Source organism: Ilyonectria robusta (genome assembly GCF_021365365.1).
Source record: "Ilyonectria robusta strain PMI_751 chromosome Unknown BGZ61scaffold_55, whole genome shotgun sequence".
In the NCBI taxonomy this organism is placed as follows: Eukaryota; Fungi; Ascomycota; class Sordariomycetes; order Hypocreales; family Nectriaceae; genus Ilyonectria; species Ilyonectria robusta.
In genome coordinates this window covers 27,531-44,287 of record NW_025764489.1, presented here as the reverse complement: position 1 = coordinate 44,287, position 16,757 = coordinate 27,531, and the positions used below count along the sequence as shown (strand labels likewise).

The window sequence follows — 16,757 nt, the reverse complement described above, 5'->3', positions numbered from 1 at the left end:
CGAAATGGGATAACATAGACATGGATTCAGAGCCAGAAGTTTCGCCCCAAGCTCCAGCTCCACCAGCCCCACAGTCAGGTGCGCCAGCTACCGCAGCACCAAGCAGTGTTGCTAATAATATGGCAATAAAACAATACACTGCGATACATACGATATGATATGCCCTACACGATATTGTGCTAATACAATATGCAGATTGCCATATTGTCACAATACAATATCGGTATGGCCATATTGGCAATATATTGTTTGTATTGGCTTGTCGCTTTGTAGGAAAAGTTCATTTGTTTGTTGACAATTTGACTAACTGACACGCAAATGACGCGTGAAAAAAGGCGTCATGGAGGTGTCAACCGAGTACTATAGGGTAGCAGTCCCCCAACACCAACCCCCCGCAACCCCGCTGCTGTCGGTGTACACCTTTCGTTCCTCCAAGGCATACGGCCCTGTTACTTACTTTCGCTTCAGCATTACCTCCCCTGTTTGAGAAGTAGCTTGACGATAACCTTATGCCCTTTCTCGGCGGCCAACGAGAGCGGTGTCCGACCATGCCGATCTTGAGCATCGACGTCAACTTTTCCCGTATCGAGAAGCAGCTTGACGATGGCCTCATTGCCTTGCCTGGCGGCTAATGAGAGTGGTGTATGGCAATTGTGATCTTGAGTATCGACGTCGACTTTGCCTGTATCGAGAAGCAGCTTGACGATAGCCTCATGCCCTCGCTCAGCGGCCCACGAGAGCGGTGTCTTACTATACTTCATATCTCTAGCATTGACGTCGACCTTTCCCGCATCGAGAAGGAGCTTCACGATAGTCAGTGTGTCCAACAACCAAGTAAAGCAAAAATTGGACCCCTTACTTTGCTTGGTTGACAGTACCCCCTTGCTTGACTTGGTTTACTCGACGAGAGTGCCTTACTTTACTTGGTTGGTTGACATTACTCGACTGAATACTGTCTGTATTTGTTTCTCTCTCTCTACTCCTCGTGGTAGATAGGCGTTAACACGCCGCTTCGAAGCAGGTGCTTCTGGCATTCAATCGCTGCTACAGTGTCCGAACTGAGCCGGTTCCGTTCATCCCTCATCACCTTCTTTGTCTGTGAAAAGACACGCTCACACTTAGCAGTTATTGCTGGATAATTGAACAAGTTAAAGGCCATCCTGGATAGCATAGAGTCGTTATATGGATGACGAACTCACCACTCCAGAGGATTCTCAATATTCAGACCTATCTTATTTATCTTAGCAATGAACCTATCCAGCTCAGACGCTAATTTGCTTGCTTCTTCCCTTATAGCTGACCCTATAGCGACAGCAAGCCTCTAACGATGGGGCTTGCTAGAATTAAAGAATTCAATAGTAACCCCTTCGTCCTCCCGCTTCTCCTACTACTTGTACGCTTGTTATGCTCTGTCTTGTCCTGTGTTGTAAACTGTGCACTGTGCACTGTGCTTGTAGATCGCTGAAGGCTGGGACTTGGAGTTGATGGCGTGCTTATGGGGCTGGTAGCATTAGACGGATAGCACTGGCTTTCTGTTGTAGCGGATTCTATTCTATTCGATAGGAAAAAAGCACTGTGAGGCGTCTAGCACCCCTCTTTCGTTAGAAAGTGTTGAAGGAGAGGGCTTATCATTGGAGAGTGCCCGATTGGGTAGGGCCGAGCTACTCAGACGGAGTTGTGGGAGGTTTTTTTTTCGAGCCTTCCATAATACCTGAAGAATGGATATAAAAGCATGTTTAGTTGAATCTTCAAGTTATTAGACCAAAGAGGCAACCTCAGCTTTGCGGAAAGTTTGAGGAGAAATTGCAGGGAACTACTGAGTATCCTGCAGCATGTAATCAGGGCGGAGTAAAGCGACAATGGGTAAAATATCATGAGCGCCTGTTACAGCGTCCCAGTCCTGGACGTGTGAGGAAGCGTGTCATTTCACAGACCTAATCTGCATCATTATGAAACATATACATGCGTGTCTCAAGCCGCTCTCCCCTGCCTGCTCGTGTTCTTGGCATTTGATTGGCAAAGAACTCGATAATCCACGGTTTCGAGGCATTACCAACTGAGGTAAAAGGGAATGCGCACTTGACTAGTGTGGCCACTGATAATGATTTATAACAGCGTGAATTTAACACGTCCTCCTCGGTCTAACTATCTATATAATTATTGAAATTCTTGGACGCAAACAGCCTTTACACCATGAAGCTATCAAGAGCAAATGGTTACATCAAGCTATCAGTTGAACTAGCACCAGGCGTAAGGGCCTACTTCATTTAGTTGCAATTGCCAGAATGCAAGTGGTTTTATGAAGTATATCGTTCGCCCGTCGATTAATATTTAGTCATCGAGTTCTTCACCACAACATCCTCCTTATCTTCCTTCACGATGATATCCTTTCCGGTCATCTGGTTCTTGCGAGTAATGGAGAACTCCTTGTGGGCAAACTCGGATTCTCCGTTACAAATCATCTGCGACAACGCCTTCCCAAGAAGTGGGACAAACTTCATCGCCCAACCAGCAGTGAAAATAGCAACGCTCTTCTCAGGTCCTCCCTGAAGGTATTGTTCTGGGAGGAAATCCAGCACAAAAATATCATCTAATATCGTTAGTTTCAACGAATATTTCTCGAGGGATTATATATACCAGGAACATTTCTTTTGATACAGGTAATAGTGGAGGTCGGGATCGTATGGTCGACACCAATAATATGGTCTCGAATAAATTTCTGAGTGTCCTCAGTCTCAGCGGGACTAGAAACCCTTCCCTGGGTTGTGCTCAAATCCTCTGTGTTTAGAGCTGTTGTATCTACCGCAACTTGTACAACATGCGGCGGGCCCCATGGAAGCGCTGGCATTCCGTAGAACACACGAGGTCGCTTGTTTTCCATAAGGGTAGAGTGAAACCACGGGCCTTTTGAAACAGATTAGAAGGATGGAAGTAAAGTGAAATGGGGACCTACTAGGGAAAACAGTGCCGCTTGGATTGAGATCTGTGTTAATATATGTTTTAACAATTTTCCGAGTTTCCAGGTCAAGAGTTATGCGGAAGTTTGGCCTTAAAATGTCATTAATATAGTTACCGCTGGCAATGATGATCTTCTTGGTAAAGTAGGTGGCCGATAACCCATACGTCACAACATGGATCTCCCAGTTGGAATTAATCTTTTCTGAGCGGCGAATCTGTTTGACCTGAGTGTGTTGCTTTGCTTGTGTTCCGCGATCCTTGGCCAAAGAGTGAAGAGTCCGCACCAGTAGCTGCACATTGATTATGCCGTTATCGGGAGCAAAGAGGCCAACCCATTCAGGGTTCAGATTTTTGAATGAGTACTTTCGTTCAATTTCCGCCGCAGTAACTGTTCAAATTAGCACAAGAGGGTGAAATGCCAATAATTTGATAACCTACGTTTCTTATAGTTCATCCCAAGCTTGTCCAGGTTTTCGGTTGGGCTCATCACCGCGCCTAGATAGGTTAGGTTAAGTTGCATCATGATGCAAGTAGAAGATGGTGGGAATTGATTACCTTTCTCGCCAAAATTAAGCAGGCCGCTCATCGACCGCAGCGAGAACCCCGCATCATTTTCAAGGTCATCCCAGTGCTTCATGGATGTTTTAGCGAACTTGGTCATGAACTCCTCAGTGTACCTGGGTATTGTTAGCTCTGGCAGAGACGCGGCTGCCATAGCCATACATTGTTCGAAATATGCGCGCCAGTCCACCGGAGCTTCCAGCATGGTTGAAGAAGTTGTTCTGCTCTAGGATAATGACTTTCCGGCCCGCTTTGGCGACTTCGTACGCGGCGGCCAACCCAACTGGGCCGCCACCGACAACGACGACATCAAACAGTTCTGAGTCTGCCATTTTGAAGATACAGAAGCGAGTTCAAGATTGAAATTAGGTGTCTTCCCTCAAAATTGGGGAAGACACATCTTATAGTTTGCTCGCAATCAACCGCAAGAGTGGCCTGACGACTACGCTACGGCGTCACTAACAGCCCATATAAAACCTAACGCAAACTCAAATTAGCTTTCAACAAATGGTAAGTCTCTGCTCAATGCACCAATAGAATCGGGCGTTACGATGTGCAATCATGATGATGATGTCAGCAACTGTAATGAGGTATCGGTAAACGGTCTAGATGGGGGTCGTGGGTCAGTGTTCCGTGTTCACGAGATGGAGTATTAATACTGGCAACGTTCAAGCTGAGGCTTAAATCTAGTGTCGGATACCGTAGCGGATTGAATACGATGAACCCCGCATATCGGTGGATACCGCCCGAACTATCTACGGTGTGGCCTGACGGAGACTAATGCATGCTCATGTTGGTACAGTAGAGTACGTACATACTGTACTACGTATTGGTAGCCCTTATTCCCAAGGCCCAGACCTTCAGGTGCCCAAGCTTCGTCCAGGAGTGGGGATCCATTCAAGTGGTACGAGAGTCGAACCAGCGGCCCTCCTACGGCCAAGCTATGCGTCGGCCACCATACCGGGTTGCTCCCGTTCCCCCACATTCCCCTGTCCCCTTCCCACACATTCAGAGATCCAAGTACCGAAAACGCTTTTGCACACAATTCGGAACGTGACCCAATCTTGAAGAATCGTGGTGTGATGCAATTCTAGGTACGAGAGCGACTGCGCGAGGAGGAAAACGGGTGCTTTGATATGGAAAAAATCATCATTGATATCCCAGCACCTTGGAAGACAGATGCCCACTTCACATCACAGTCTAAGATAGCAATGATGAACTTAAACCCTGACTCTAAATGTGGAAATAAGATTCTCGACAAAAGTTAATGGTCCAGAATCACAGCCGATATAGGCTTCCCCGCAAATTATTAGAAGGAAGTAGGTCAACAGTACGGGTCTAATGCCCTGATCGGCTCAAACGTAACCTTCAGGCAAGACTTTGGAGAGCATGGAGTAGACTCTAAAAGGGCGCCCCTTTCCCTCTTAGGCTAGTAGATTAGCCGTCAGACTGGGGGTTCCTTGTCTAGCGGCACGTACATGTGCCTTTTGCCGCTAGATCTAATGTGGGCTGGTTGCCCAGGAAGTTCGCCCTCCAAGGTTCCTTATAGGCGGTCTCGAAGGTGACCGAGTGGGAAGTCCGTATGGTAACTATCGAGAAAAACCGTAGACAACGAAACGGCTATTCCAGCTTTGTGTCGGAAGAGGCCCGAGCTTTATGATTCATGGACGGAGGGTACTTCAAATACAAGTGGGTTTCTGATGCATTTTCGATGTCACTTTTGTATCCGTGCCCCTCAAAGGTCACGTTTGAGCCGATCAGGGCATAAGCAAGCTATTGATCTACGCCGCGGTCTTGTCATGCCATTGTCCAGTCCCAGATTGAAAGCCAGTACATGCGGGAATAATGATGAAAGGTGTTGTTACTATTAAAATATGCCAAATATATATATATATATATAAAGTATAAACGATATAGAATGCGCAGGTAGATTTTGGGAGACAGCTCAAAGCTCAAGTCAATAACCTTTTCGAGAATCGAGTTGCTAGGCCTTGAAACACTAACAGTAATATGAGCGACGCGGCCCGCAAACTTCCCTCCGCCGTTCCCCTCTCTCTTTCCTTCTAAGTCTTCGGCATGAACGAGGTACATGGTCGACTAGTGCGGATGAATCAGATGTGTACTGAGATTGATAAAGCTGATGATGGCACGTAGAGCAAACGCTAACCAAAACACCCATATCCATAGAGGTCGACTTTGTTTCCTCTAGTCTTGCAGAGCGTGATTATTCCTCAGAGAAGTTGGAGAAGACTCGCGAGTATTCTTCTTGGCCAATTTTGGGTGACAGAAACGTGGCAGTCATGATTGGGCGACTCGGCTTAGCCTCGGCGTCGGCTATGGCTTCGTGTTCGTTAATGATGGCGGGATGACACGAGTGATGGGACTTCCAGTGGTACTTCATGAAGCACTTCAGTCAGGGCATATTGTTTACCTTCTGAGAGCTCACAAGTGCCGTAAATAATCCTTACAGAAGGGCAAGATCCTTGTGATGTGAGATAACTCTGGAACCCGTTCTGGCCACACTCGGCAAAGGATATTCGTAGAAGGCTGGTAGATATATGCGACAAGAGGCTCTATGACCTCCATACAAACCCATTTGCCTGAGAAACAGGGGAAAGAGGCGAACGTGGTTGTCATGAAAACCATTAGGTCAGGAAGCTGGTTGAACAAAGTGCCCTTGAACCGGGAACGGATAGCGCATTAGCAGTGTGGACAAACGTCTCTAGCATTCTGGATCCTGGTCTAGCAGTTAATATTGCAGCATAAGCAAAGTAACTTGCCCCAAATAAGGGCAAAGCAGTCAATTCGTTTCGGGGGGACGACACGGAAGACCCAGACTCTCATGGTTTCGAGTCCCGGGTGGGAGATGCATGGCCGAATTCATACCTAGTCGATAAAACGAGGTCCGGAGATATTAAGAATGCGTGCCGTGAGTTCCTCTTCCAATATTTCAAGAAGAAAGAAAATGAATTGAATATTTCACTGCCGCTAATGTATTTGAAAAGAATTGGAAAGACTCGACCAAAAAACTACGAAAATTATTCTCATTTTTCTTGCCTATCTTGCCTGCCAGTATAACCAGACAAAGGGCTGAAACGAATGGATAATTGTTGCGGCTCAGCTGGAGCAAGAGGCACAAGTGTTCATTTTCTATTCGATGAAGTGCTTCGTGATTGGAATAGCCATACGAGATGTCGAAGTCTCAAGGCGACAGCGACAGCAGGCTGCCCGGCGCAGCTCCCACACTGAGGTTATCCCAGCACTACCTGGTTCCTCCATGGTGATTCTGTGGCGTTGGTAGGTAAATCTGGTAGGAGGGGAACTAATTTGCACATGCTCAGTTGTCCAGACGATACTTGACAACAGTCTATCGAGCCAGCTGGACATGCTCCTGCTTGTTTAAAGAGGAGAGGAGTAAACACCGACATTTGGTTCAAACACACAAACACTGCGTAACGATGTCGTGTACGCGAAGGAATGCTTCTGCAAGAGTACCTGTCGTTCACATTCTGTGCCTGATTGGAGCCCGCCCAATAGTTGCACGACGTGTTGCCGCCAACTCAGATTTGCTACGTAGCAGGGGCTAGACAGCAGGCGATCTCACCATGTCATTGTCAAGTCCGGTGCTGAGCCGTCGGTCAAGAATATCGAGGGATCACGCTTCGATTTGGCACGTGTTATCATCACAATACGTAGTTTTTGCGTTACTCTCACCGAAAAATCCCGACACAGTCTTAGGGGTCAGTCAGTTCATGAATGGGTCGAGGCAACGTCAGCGTTTGGGGCTGAGTCGACAGGTGGGGTGGTTAGCGCGTACACGAAGCAAGACAAAAAGCAACGCCAATGTAGCAAGCTCATGCAGGCCGCCGCGACACGGTCTCCTCCAAGAGACTGCAAGCCACTTTGCCATGATATGACATTGCAGGCGAGGTTTGGGCAGCCGCAGTCGCTGCCGAACTGCACTGTTTCAATCAACGTGTGGGTGATGTCATTTCCACAGAGGAGGGTGTGTGGTGGATGGTGGACGCGTGTGGTCGCCGAAGAGACAATCGCTAGGCATTACAAAGTACTACGTAGTAGTGCATTGTGCCCTGAGCTCCGCAGCTGGGATAATATCTGTGCCTGGCCCTCTAATTAAGCATAACGCAGTGCACATCAGGCCACGCTTTTGGCCAAGCTTTTGGCCAAGCTTTTTGTCGCCCCCGCTCCAGCAACTGCCGTATCGTAAGTTAGAAACTGAGGCTCTGAGCTTCGTTACGTCCGGGGCTACGGGGATGTGACTCGTCCCACCAGGTGTCCTGTCTTTCCCAATGGCCGGACTGCTTAGAAATTCAACCTGCGTGATTGGGCTCTGTGGTGGGCACAAGAAACAATGGCTCTTGGCTTGGGCTCAGTTGTTGGGGGGCCCGCTAACGAGAGCTGTGACGCCACAGCTGATGGAGATGATGTCTACATTCCTTTACCGAGTACTCCGTACTCGCCACCCACTGTTCATCGGCTGTGCCATATTGTGTGAATGTGTGAACCCGTAGTGCTGGTAAACAGGGTTAGGTTACCATGAGTGGCACAAGCCTGCGTACGTAACAGAGCCTAGAAACAGTTCGGGTCCGTCGCAGCTACGTACCTCGAAGCTAGTGAAGCGGCAGCATTGAGGCGACGGGCTAGATCTTGGGGCACTGAAGGAGCAGCTCGTTTCTCGTATTAGCATGGACTAGAGGAAGGTGGCTCAGCCGAGAGCTGACGACGCATTAACTTTCCAGGACCGCAGTCTACCGAGGTTTTAAGACGTTGATGCTTAATCACTATCCGCTGCTGCTGTAGGCTGTGGAATAAAGGCTTCAATTTATCCACAACGTAATCGATATTCCAAGCCATCCTGCATCATTTCATTGCCATTGTTGTCATGTGTAAAGCAATCAAGTCCATCATGAGCAAACTCGTCATTGCGGCCACCTCATTGTGTATGCAGAAGCCCCAGCCCCCCGAACCCTCCACAATCTACCCAGCGAGCCTCCGAAATTACAGTAACTAACAGACCGTCCTTACCACTCTCCAGATACCCGAGGTGTATTGGCAACGACCTCTTCCTACTGCCCAAACAACCAAGACGCCTGTTTCCGCTGGGGAGTGCCTACGACAGCGGCAAGCTCAGGGACGGGGGATGTTTACTTCCAGGTCAAAGCCCCAACGAGCTACCAATGGGTGGGCCTCGGAATCGGTTCGGTGATGGCAGGCGCCGACATGTTCTTGGTGTACCAAGACGGCACTGGAAATGTCACCCTGAGCACAAGAACCTGTACAGGCCACAACATGCCCCAATACACACAGAGATCCCAGGTCGAGCTCATCGACGGATCAGGCGTCAGCAACAGCTACATGGTGGCCAACATCAAGTGTATGGACTGCAGCGGACTTGACCTCTCGGGTTCCAATTCATGGATCGCAGGCTGGAAGCAGGGTGCTGCGTTAGACTCGACCGATCCCTCACACAGCATCCAGGAGCATGATGGCTATGCTTCCTTTCAAGTGGACTTTTCTCTCGCGACCTTCAGTTCGAACGGAAACCCTTTTACAGGCTCGAGTGGCAGTTCCGGGTCTGGGGCGATTTCCCAGTCGAGCAGCAGCACTAGCGAGCACCTTGTGAACGCCCATGGGATCATAATGGCCATCGTTTTCGCCATCGCATATCCCGTTGGCGCTGTTCTCATGCCCATCCTCGGGAAGTGGATGATCCATGCAGGCTGGCAGGTCTTTACCTTCTTAGGCATGTGGGTTGGGTTTGGAATCGGCTACGTTATTTCTCGCGATGATGGCTCTGTAAGTTTTCCAAGAGAATGGGCATATCTATATTGAATCTTCACCGACATACTAATAGCGGCTTGGCAGTGGGGGAAAGAGAGCCATGTAATACTCGGAGTTGTTATATGCGCCTTACTTGGACTCCAACCATTTCTCGGATGGGCACATCACGTCCACTTCATCAAACATCAACAACGAGGAATCATCAGCCACGCGCACATTTGGTACGGCAGAATTCTCATGATCCTTGGTATCATCAACGGAGGGGTAGGGCTCCAGCTTGCGAGTGCCCCATTGTCACAGACCATTGCGTACGCGGTGGTCGTTGGCCTTATGGCTGTAGCATACGTCGTCAGCACGTCTATCTGTGTGGTGAAGAGGGCACGGACCCAAAAGCAATCTTTGCTTGCTCAGAACCAAAGTGAGGAAGAAGGCCCGGAGACTTGGATGCAAATGCCCCCAGGCCGAACCCGAGATGAGTGGGTCAGTTTGGAGGATGTGAGTGGAAACGGATATGTTGAGCAAGGAAGGCATGTGTAATATGTCTGGGATGAGATCAAGCATCGAGAGATCCTTGAGACGTTGGTGCGCCCGAGCAAACGAGTAAAAGGTGCAAGAGATAGAATAGAGATCGGTGTGTAGTGGGCATATAGTGACCACCGCATCAACTTCCGCGGGTGATGTACGTTGGCCACTTGGCAGATCCCTTGATTCGCTCTTTCGTAGTTTTATAATTAGTGCCGGCACTGCCCCGTGGCCGATCGTAAAATAGCCTACTTGATCCAGCTATGTTGAACGAGGCGTTTCATGTTTAATCCTGCCACCTGATGCCTCACACCAGCTTACCCGTTGCTGATTCAATAATAACCATGACCCCGCCACGAAAGTATTCTTATCCATGGGTAAGGCTTTGTCAAATCGAGTGGGGCAACATAGAACTAGGGATGGTTTCATCTGTTACATTTTTTTGGGTGCCACGCACTCACCACGGTTCGCTCAACGACTGAGTCTAATATAGTAAACTAAAAAAAGAAGGAGGGATTCTATAGGGCAGAGTCGTGCTTGCCACAGGCGGATAGTCAATGTAGGGGCTGCATATAGACGTGAGCCTCAAGCTCGCCTGTCGCAACATTTGCGAAGGAGACTGATTGACAAATCTCGGTGGAAATGTGTGCTGCTATCCAGCAGCTTGTTCTAGGCAGTATTCACACTGCAGCATATTTTTATTATTATTTTGCCACCCCATGTGCACGGATACTCAATGGCAGTGCAGATTCTTAGTTCAGGGGCTTTTCTTATCCTCGCCACCCTGATCTATTTCGGACGCAGGTGGCTCCAATGGTGGTATGCGACCTCAATCGTCAATCGCATGATGGCTAAGTTCTAGACCTTATAAGCCACAGGTGCTCAACCAATCCCAACAGAGGGAGAAAAAACCGGGATCTCACATGGCAATCATGGAGATAATTGTGCCCTAACGTGGCATCAGGAATCACGTGGACAAACACGAACGAGGGTGAGAGCTGTGTCCAAAGACAGGAGACGCAAACCGCAAGCGGCCTGCCCAAAAGAGCCTTGAGGAACGAAACTAGATGCTTTAATTAGTATAAAGCTCAAAAAAAATCTAAAAAGAAATCTATGGCCAACGAGGTTGAAGTTGATTATTGTCAGACGTCAGGACTCCTGTTTCCGAACCCTTCAACCGCCGGATCCGGGATAACCACGTCAACTGCCGGATCAAGGCTAACCCTGATGACCCCTATTTTAGGGTGGCCCGGTCCCCTACACCTGTATTGTAGAACTCTTCAAGTGCATCTGTTGCGACCAATTCAATGTCCATCTTTGCGATCACTTCGGTTTGTCAATTATTCATAAAAGTAGATGATGTGATGACAGTGTTAGTCCTGCAAAGTTGGTTGCAGCTCGTCGCTTGTTGGCAGCTGCCGCCACTTGGTCTTACCGGAATGCAGCTGGTCTACTTGGAAGTAATTCTTTTCACAAGGGTCTCATTAAGTAATCAGTTATAGCTAGCTCATTAGAAGGTCTAGTAAGATAGAGGTCGGTTCGCAAATAGCATAGGAAACAAGGACAAAGATAGTATATAAAGGTTTCAGACGACGAGTAAATGTTTTAATCTTTATTGATGGTAACGTAAAATTTTCCTAGTCTGACTCCGAATACTTCTTGGGAGGATGCCGGTTACAATGCGGCCTTATTGTGCCGTCTAATATATTAAGTTCAGCAGTGGGAGGTGCTGTGCAGAGAGCTAGAGGTTCAGTAGTAGAGTTTTGGTGCGGCAGATTAGCTTCTGGTCTCGCCTCGGTTGGAATGCGAAGGAGATCCTCCGGCCTAGTGGTGGGCGTGCCGCCCAAGTCGTATATGCTGCCTTGGGCAGTTTGCAATGTGCGCGGCTTCTCTGAGGGGCTGAATGGAGCTGCTTGACGATTCCAAGGATTGGAACGTTTGTGAGGCGGCGTTCCGTATTCGTCCTGAGCAGGCCCTGAGGAAACGGGTGTTTAGCATGAAGAGAGTTGGTCGGGTGGGGTGGCTTTTGTTAGGGAATCGTACAGGTGGACGTACTGGAAGAGGATGTCGAAGGGGGAGTGGGCGTCGCTGCTGTAAGATACGGTCAGTTTCGTTCACGCGGAGGGACGAGGCAGCACCTACCAGGAGGAGCCGGGCGGGTTGGCTGTCATTGTTAGCACCGGGGGCGGTTGAGTGGTGCGTTTTGATGGCAACATGAACTTGGTCCGATCAAAGGGGTCTGTAGGTTTTTGCTTTCCCGGAGTCGTGACCACGAGGGACGTGGTCATGGAGTCTCGTGCGGCTCTGTCATGGAAGGTCCAAGTAGGGGACGACGATGAAGATATAATCTTGTGGGAGCTGCGGTGGCTGGACCACGATACGGTGGGCGAGGAAACCTGCCACTTTGCCTGTGCCTGAAAGGGGGTTTGGTCGGATTTCCAGTCGTGATGAACGTTGACAGTTGCACGAAACCGCAACACTTCCGCTGCGTGTCTCCGAGGCCGGATATAGCCTCCCTCAGGAGGAGCGTGCGGTCGGAGCCGAGGACAGTTCCAGTAAAAGTTACTATCGGAGGTGTGGCGGGGAAGGTATCTGGCGTGGCAAACGTTCGAGGAGCGATGCTGGAGAAGTTTGTTAGCGATGGTTATCTTGTGTTACAGAGTGGGTATGATGGGCTCACTGTTGATAACCCTGATCGCAGACGATAAGCGCGGGAATGATATAATCTTGGAGATTATCGCCAGTCTCCTAGCCGTCGCTGGGGTCGATCTGCCAGGTGAGTGCATAGGAATGAACACGGCCGTACATAAAGAACCAGAGATCGTCCCAGTAGGACGGATCGATTGTCTGGTTTTAAATGGACATATTAAGGCTGAAGAAGCCGCAGCCGGCAGAGTCATTGTCGGAGTCGGACAGGAGGGCTGTGTAGTCGGTGGCCGTTATCCAGGTCGGCGGAGGCCGGAGGGAAGACGACTCTCGTGATGGTCTCTGTGTTGAGGCCCTTGATCTGGCGCAGCTCTGGAGAGGCAAACTTTCTCGGGAAACGGGACTGTACGAAACATCATGGACATGTCGCCACCGGCGTTCTTCTGGCTGTCGAGTGTCCTGCGAAGAGGACTCCCGGCAGTGATCGGAATGGTCCGGTATGGTATGGTTGATTTGATTTTGATTTGATTTTGATTTGATTCTATTCCGCCCCGGGGGACACACCCTATAGGGCCGTTGCGCTAAGCTATTTACGTTTCGTATAGAGTTTCCATTATCACCCGAAGCCCCACAATTTCCCTTTTTACTGACTGGTCCAATCTGGTGTATATCCCGTAACAGGCCTGCTTGAAGGCTAATTTCTCTAAGTATCTAGCATCCTATCCTCAGCAGCTGAAGTACGGTCTGTTAAAATGAGACTGTATAATATTAGTAGGATTTGATCTAAATAGTTAGTATGCCTGAGGCTTCTGGTCTATGTCAAGCCTCCCTGTTGCAATAGCAAATTTGATTATTGCCCGTACTGCCTGTATATTTGGCGTCTATTTGTCCCTGTCAGATGCTGCCTTTCCTTCTAAGAAGAACGAGAGGTTTCCTATCTTTGTCTGTGAGCATTGCAGTATATCTTCTCGTTGCGCGGCCCACTTTGTGTAGCGGAATAGGAAGTGTTCTGATGCTTGCCCGCATTCGCAAGTGTCCGATTCTATTGCTCCTATCTTGCACAGAAAGCTGTTAAGTCTCGCCATTCCGGTGCGGAGCTGCGACAGTATGTCTGCTTCCTTCCTCTTCAGCGGGTCATACAGAGCACGGGTATGCTTGCCTGGCAGTGCCGTGTCTATCTGCTTCGAGTATTTCCCGACTCTTTCTGGTAGTGTTCTTGTTTGCCGCTGCTTGGTTATCGCTAGTCATATCCTTGTGGATCTTGCTAGATGTGGTGGCACATCTTGTCGGAAAGCTGGCGTGACACTCAGATGACTTAATCGTGTGTATTGTACCGGTATGTGTGTATCTCTCCCCCTTAGCTAGGCTATCGCGGCGTTGATCAGGGGTTATAGGCTTCCCTGACCGCCTTCCTATTCGGGCTGTGCCCGGCAGAGGCTGGCTGTCACCACGTGACCATCCGATTCGATGCTCTGTACATGATCCAATCTAACAAGATGATGGATCCGTTACGGTCAATTCGATCAAATAAATAGGGATCAATACAGTGATGATGACGTTGATGATTACTTGTGCCGGTCATCTGGATCGGCCGGAAGAGGGGTTTTCATACCCCCCTTCTGACTAAGGTCAGGATATCAATCTATCAGAGGTTTCGTAATACAGGGTCGCAATCCAACACAAGATTAATCTTACATCACCACCCCCACCTTCTATCCTATTGCTATTGACCTGCGTCCCTCACTCTTCTCATCTGGCTCATTACACGAACATCATACAGGACATTGATAAAAGGGTATGGCGACGTACAGCAGGCGAGGCGTTGTGGGGGCATCTTTGGGTTTTCTTGTTTTTCTACACAGCATTATGGGTATGAGTCGGTCGGGCTCTTCTATTCTTTGGCGAGACGATTGGCGCTGCGCGTACGCACCAGGCCGCTCATCTGGGGGCTTCGATATGATGACACTGCATTTTCACCGAGCGATAAACGACCAGGCGGGTGTAAAGGGATGCCTCAACTTCCATTTCGGCGGGTCATGTTCCTGCGCAGTCATTCTCTGTTTCTTGGCATTCCTTCGTTTTCAACTCTTGTCCTGGTCGTCGGCTTGTTTCTCGCCATCCGCATTGGCTTTGAAAATCGAGCGGAGTTTCCTGGCCCGACGAGGACACTACCATCAGACGCAGATCCCGTTAGCCGTTGGAGGTTTCCGTGAAGCTCGAGGTTCTGGCGTTCCAACTCAGCGCGCTCTTGCTCCAGTAATTGTATATGCTTGCGAGCCATATCCAGAACTTCGCCCTTGCTCACACAGCAGTCCGCATCATTCCCCTCCGATTCGTCACTATCGCCATTTTCATTGTTCCCCGCGCGAAGTTGTTCTGGTAGGGCGCTGAGAAGGGATTCGAATTGGGTATTGAGACGATTTCGATACTGCTTCTCGACGAGGTTGTGCGAGAGGCGCGTTCGGCGTTCTTTGGGGGTATCGTTTGACCGGGAATGGCTGTTCTTCGAAGTTCGAGATGCGCTTCGGAGCTTTGCTTGACGGCTGGAAGCCATTGATGCAGTAGAAGCCATCGACGTGGATTTCGACCCAATGCTGGCGCGGCTGTTCTGCGACGTGGAGCTGGGACTGGCAGCGTCCGATACTGAGGGAGCACTACTACCAGTACTGGCACTGCCAGCAAGGGATGTTTCGGAAGTCTTTCTGTTGTTTCTTTTCTGTCGTCGAGATTGGAGGGTTTGCTTTCGTCGTGAGCTCGAGGTATGATCCCCTTCTTGCGCTTCGTCTTGGCCCGGCTCTGCCCAGGGATTGCTCGCTACTGTCCCTACGGGGTCACCGACTAAGCTTCTTGTTGACTCTCTTTCTCTTCTCTTGCCCCCGAGAGAAAATACGTCTGATTGTTGTCGGTAGGCCGTTGTGCGAGTATAATCGGAGGCAGTTTGAACATCTTGGGATAGGTCTGACGTGGGAAGACTATTATATGTTGGTTGATCTAGACCGAGATCCCAAGGAATGGACTCCATAATATCTATTGACGTATCCCCTACGTCTATTGGGTTTAGTTACGACTGCGAGTTGCAAGTAGCCTTGATATGACATACAGAAATTCAGCGCTACCTCTACATCCAGAATGGGTGAGATGCAGTCAGATTCTGGAGAGGAAACGGCTGTGCTCTGGAAAGGCGACAGTGAAGAGTCATTGAAACAAAGCCATGGGCGATTCCCATAGTAGTTTTCGTAAAATGGTGCCTTTTTGGAGTAATTGTCGCATCTGGGGATGGATTGATCCCATGCAGGTGGAAAGTGACCGATTTCTGACGCCGCAGCCTAACAAACGATGAGCATGTTCTTCAAGTTCAGAGATGACAATGCCCCACGGTTTGTTCCAGCAATCTGGATACCTTATGTGTCTTGGGGAAAATTATGCGAGAGCGCCACAGGGATTTCGGCTTTTGGGGAATGTGGAGCAGGATGCTGGGGGGAAGGATGAGATAGGGTAGGCTGCACAGTGTAGCTTGGGGTAGATCCCTGAGTGGATTCAAAGACAAAGAGGATCCATGCATGGTACCTACATTTTCGCTTGTGCGACAGGATATGACCAGGTCCAAAGGACATATCGTGGCGTCCATTTTCGTGCGGGAGATAAGGTCGGTGTGACCTCAGTAGTGATTTGTGCACTGTCTAGAGAATCGATTATGTGTTGATGGCTTGATGGGCCAGAACCATATAAGCTTTGATTTCTGGATGCCGGGGATAACACTGTCTGGCAGCAACTTAGTGGCAGCCACCCCTTGATGCAAGTATGGGCTGATTACAGCGGCCATCGCCGAGTCACGAGGAATACTACATAGGCCCAAAGTCTCCCATGTACGATATGTGTGATAGTAGGGAAGAAAAGCCGGTCAATCTAGGCGTTCATGGCTTTTCTGATGCAATAAGTTGCGACATGCTCCAGTTAGCTTCATGGTAGTACAGATTCTTAGTGCCTAGCTCTTCTCCCCTTGCGGGGGGTCTCGAACGGTGATGTGCGGCCGGGGGTCCGAATTGCATGATCGAACGATGGCTCAAGTTCTGGACCCTTTCTGCCACACTGGTTTCAGCCAATCATCAGCATCTTATTGTCAGCAGGTGCAGACCACGATAGAGGAGCTTTTCCTGTTGAATGATTGATATCATCGTTTTGAGTTACGTTTTCCCTCTTCCCCGCAGGACCTGACGTAGATACTACTAGCAAAGGGCGCTATAATAATGGCGGCGTTGTTACAAGAA

At 49.2% G+C, this 16,757-nt stretch overlaps 4 protein-coding genes across 4 annotated transcripts; 1 reads left to right on the top strand and 3 right to left on the bottom strand.

Moving 5' to 3' along the window:
• Positions 1 to 476: 476 nt before the first annotated feature.
• BGZ61DRAFT_294440 (ankyrin repeat-containing domain protein) lies at positions 477 to 815 on the bottom strand (the record flags this gene model as incomplete). Its single annotated transcript, XM_046238613.1, has 1 exon — positions 477 to 815. A coding segment is annotated over one exon (339 nt), but the record flags the coding sequence as incomplete, so codon positions are not given.
• A 1,314-nt stretch (positions 816 to 2,129) lies between these two features.
• BGZ61DRAFT_192233 (uncharacterized protein) lies at positions 2,130 to 4,125 on the bottom strand. The gene is made up of 6 exons (XM_046237820.1): positions 3,682 to 4,125; positions 3,514 to 3,635; positions 3,397 to 3,453; positions 2,954 to 3,346; positions 2,638 to 2,904; positions 2,130 to 2,590 (listed from the first exon to the last, which is right to left on the bottom strand). Exons 1-6 carry the CDS (start codon positions 3,849 to 3,851, stop codon positions 2,325 to 2,327), a joined length of 1,275 nt encoding a protein of 424 aa, XP_046094609.1. The 5' UTR covers positions 3,852 to 4,125; the 3' UTR covers positions 2,130 to 2,324.
• Positions 4,126 to 8,378: 4,253 nt separating this feature from the next.
• On the top strand, positions 8,379 to 10,141 carry BGZ61DRAFT_434770 (uncharacterized protein). Its single transcript, XM_046243967.1, has 3 exons — positions 8,379 to 8,480; positions 8,576 to 9,336; positions 9,406 to 10,141. The coding sequence occupies exons 1-3, from the start codon at positions 8,423 to 8,425 to the stop codon at positions 9,856 to 9,858; spliced, it is 1,272 nt and encodes a 423-aa protein (XP_046094608.1). The 5' UTR covers positions 8,379 to 8,422; the 3' UTR covers positions 9,859 to 10,141.
• A 3,998-nt stretch (positions 10,142 to 14,139) lies between these two features.
• BGZ61DRAFT_467148 (uncharacterized protein) lies at positions 14,140 to 16,173 on the bottom strand. Its single transcript, XM_046247738.1, has 4 exons — positions 16,061 to 16,173; positions 15,590 to 15,815; positions 15,400 to 15,537; positions 14,140 to 15,249 (listed from the first exon to the last, which is right to left on the bottom strand). The coding sequence occupies exons 1-4, from the start codon at positions 16,115 to 16,117 to the stop codon at positions 14,540 to 14,542; spliced, it is 1,131 nt and encodes a 376-aa protein (XP_046094607.1). The 5' UTR covers positions 16,118 to 16,173; the 3' UTR covers positions 14,140 to 14,539.
• Between the last annotated feature and the right edge of the window lie 584 nt (positions 16,174 to 16,757).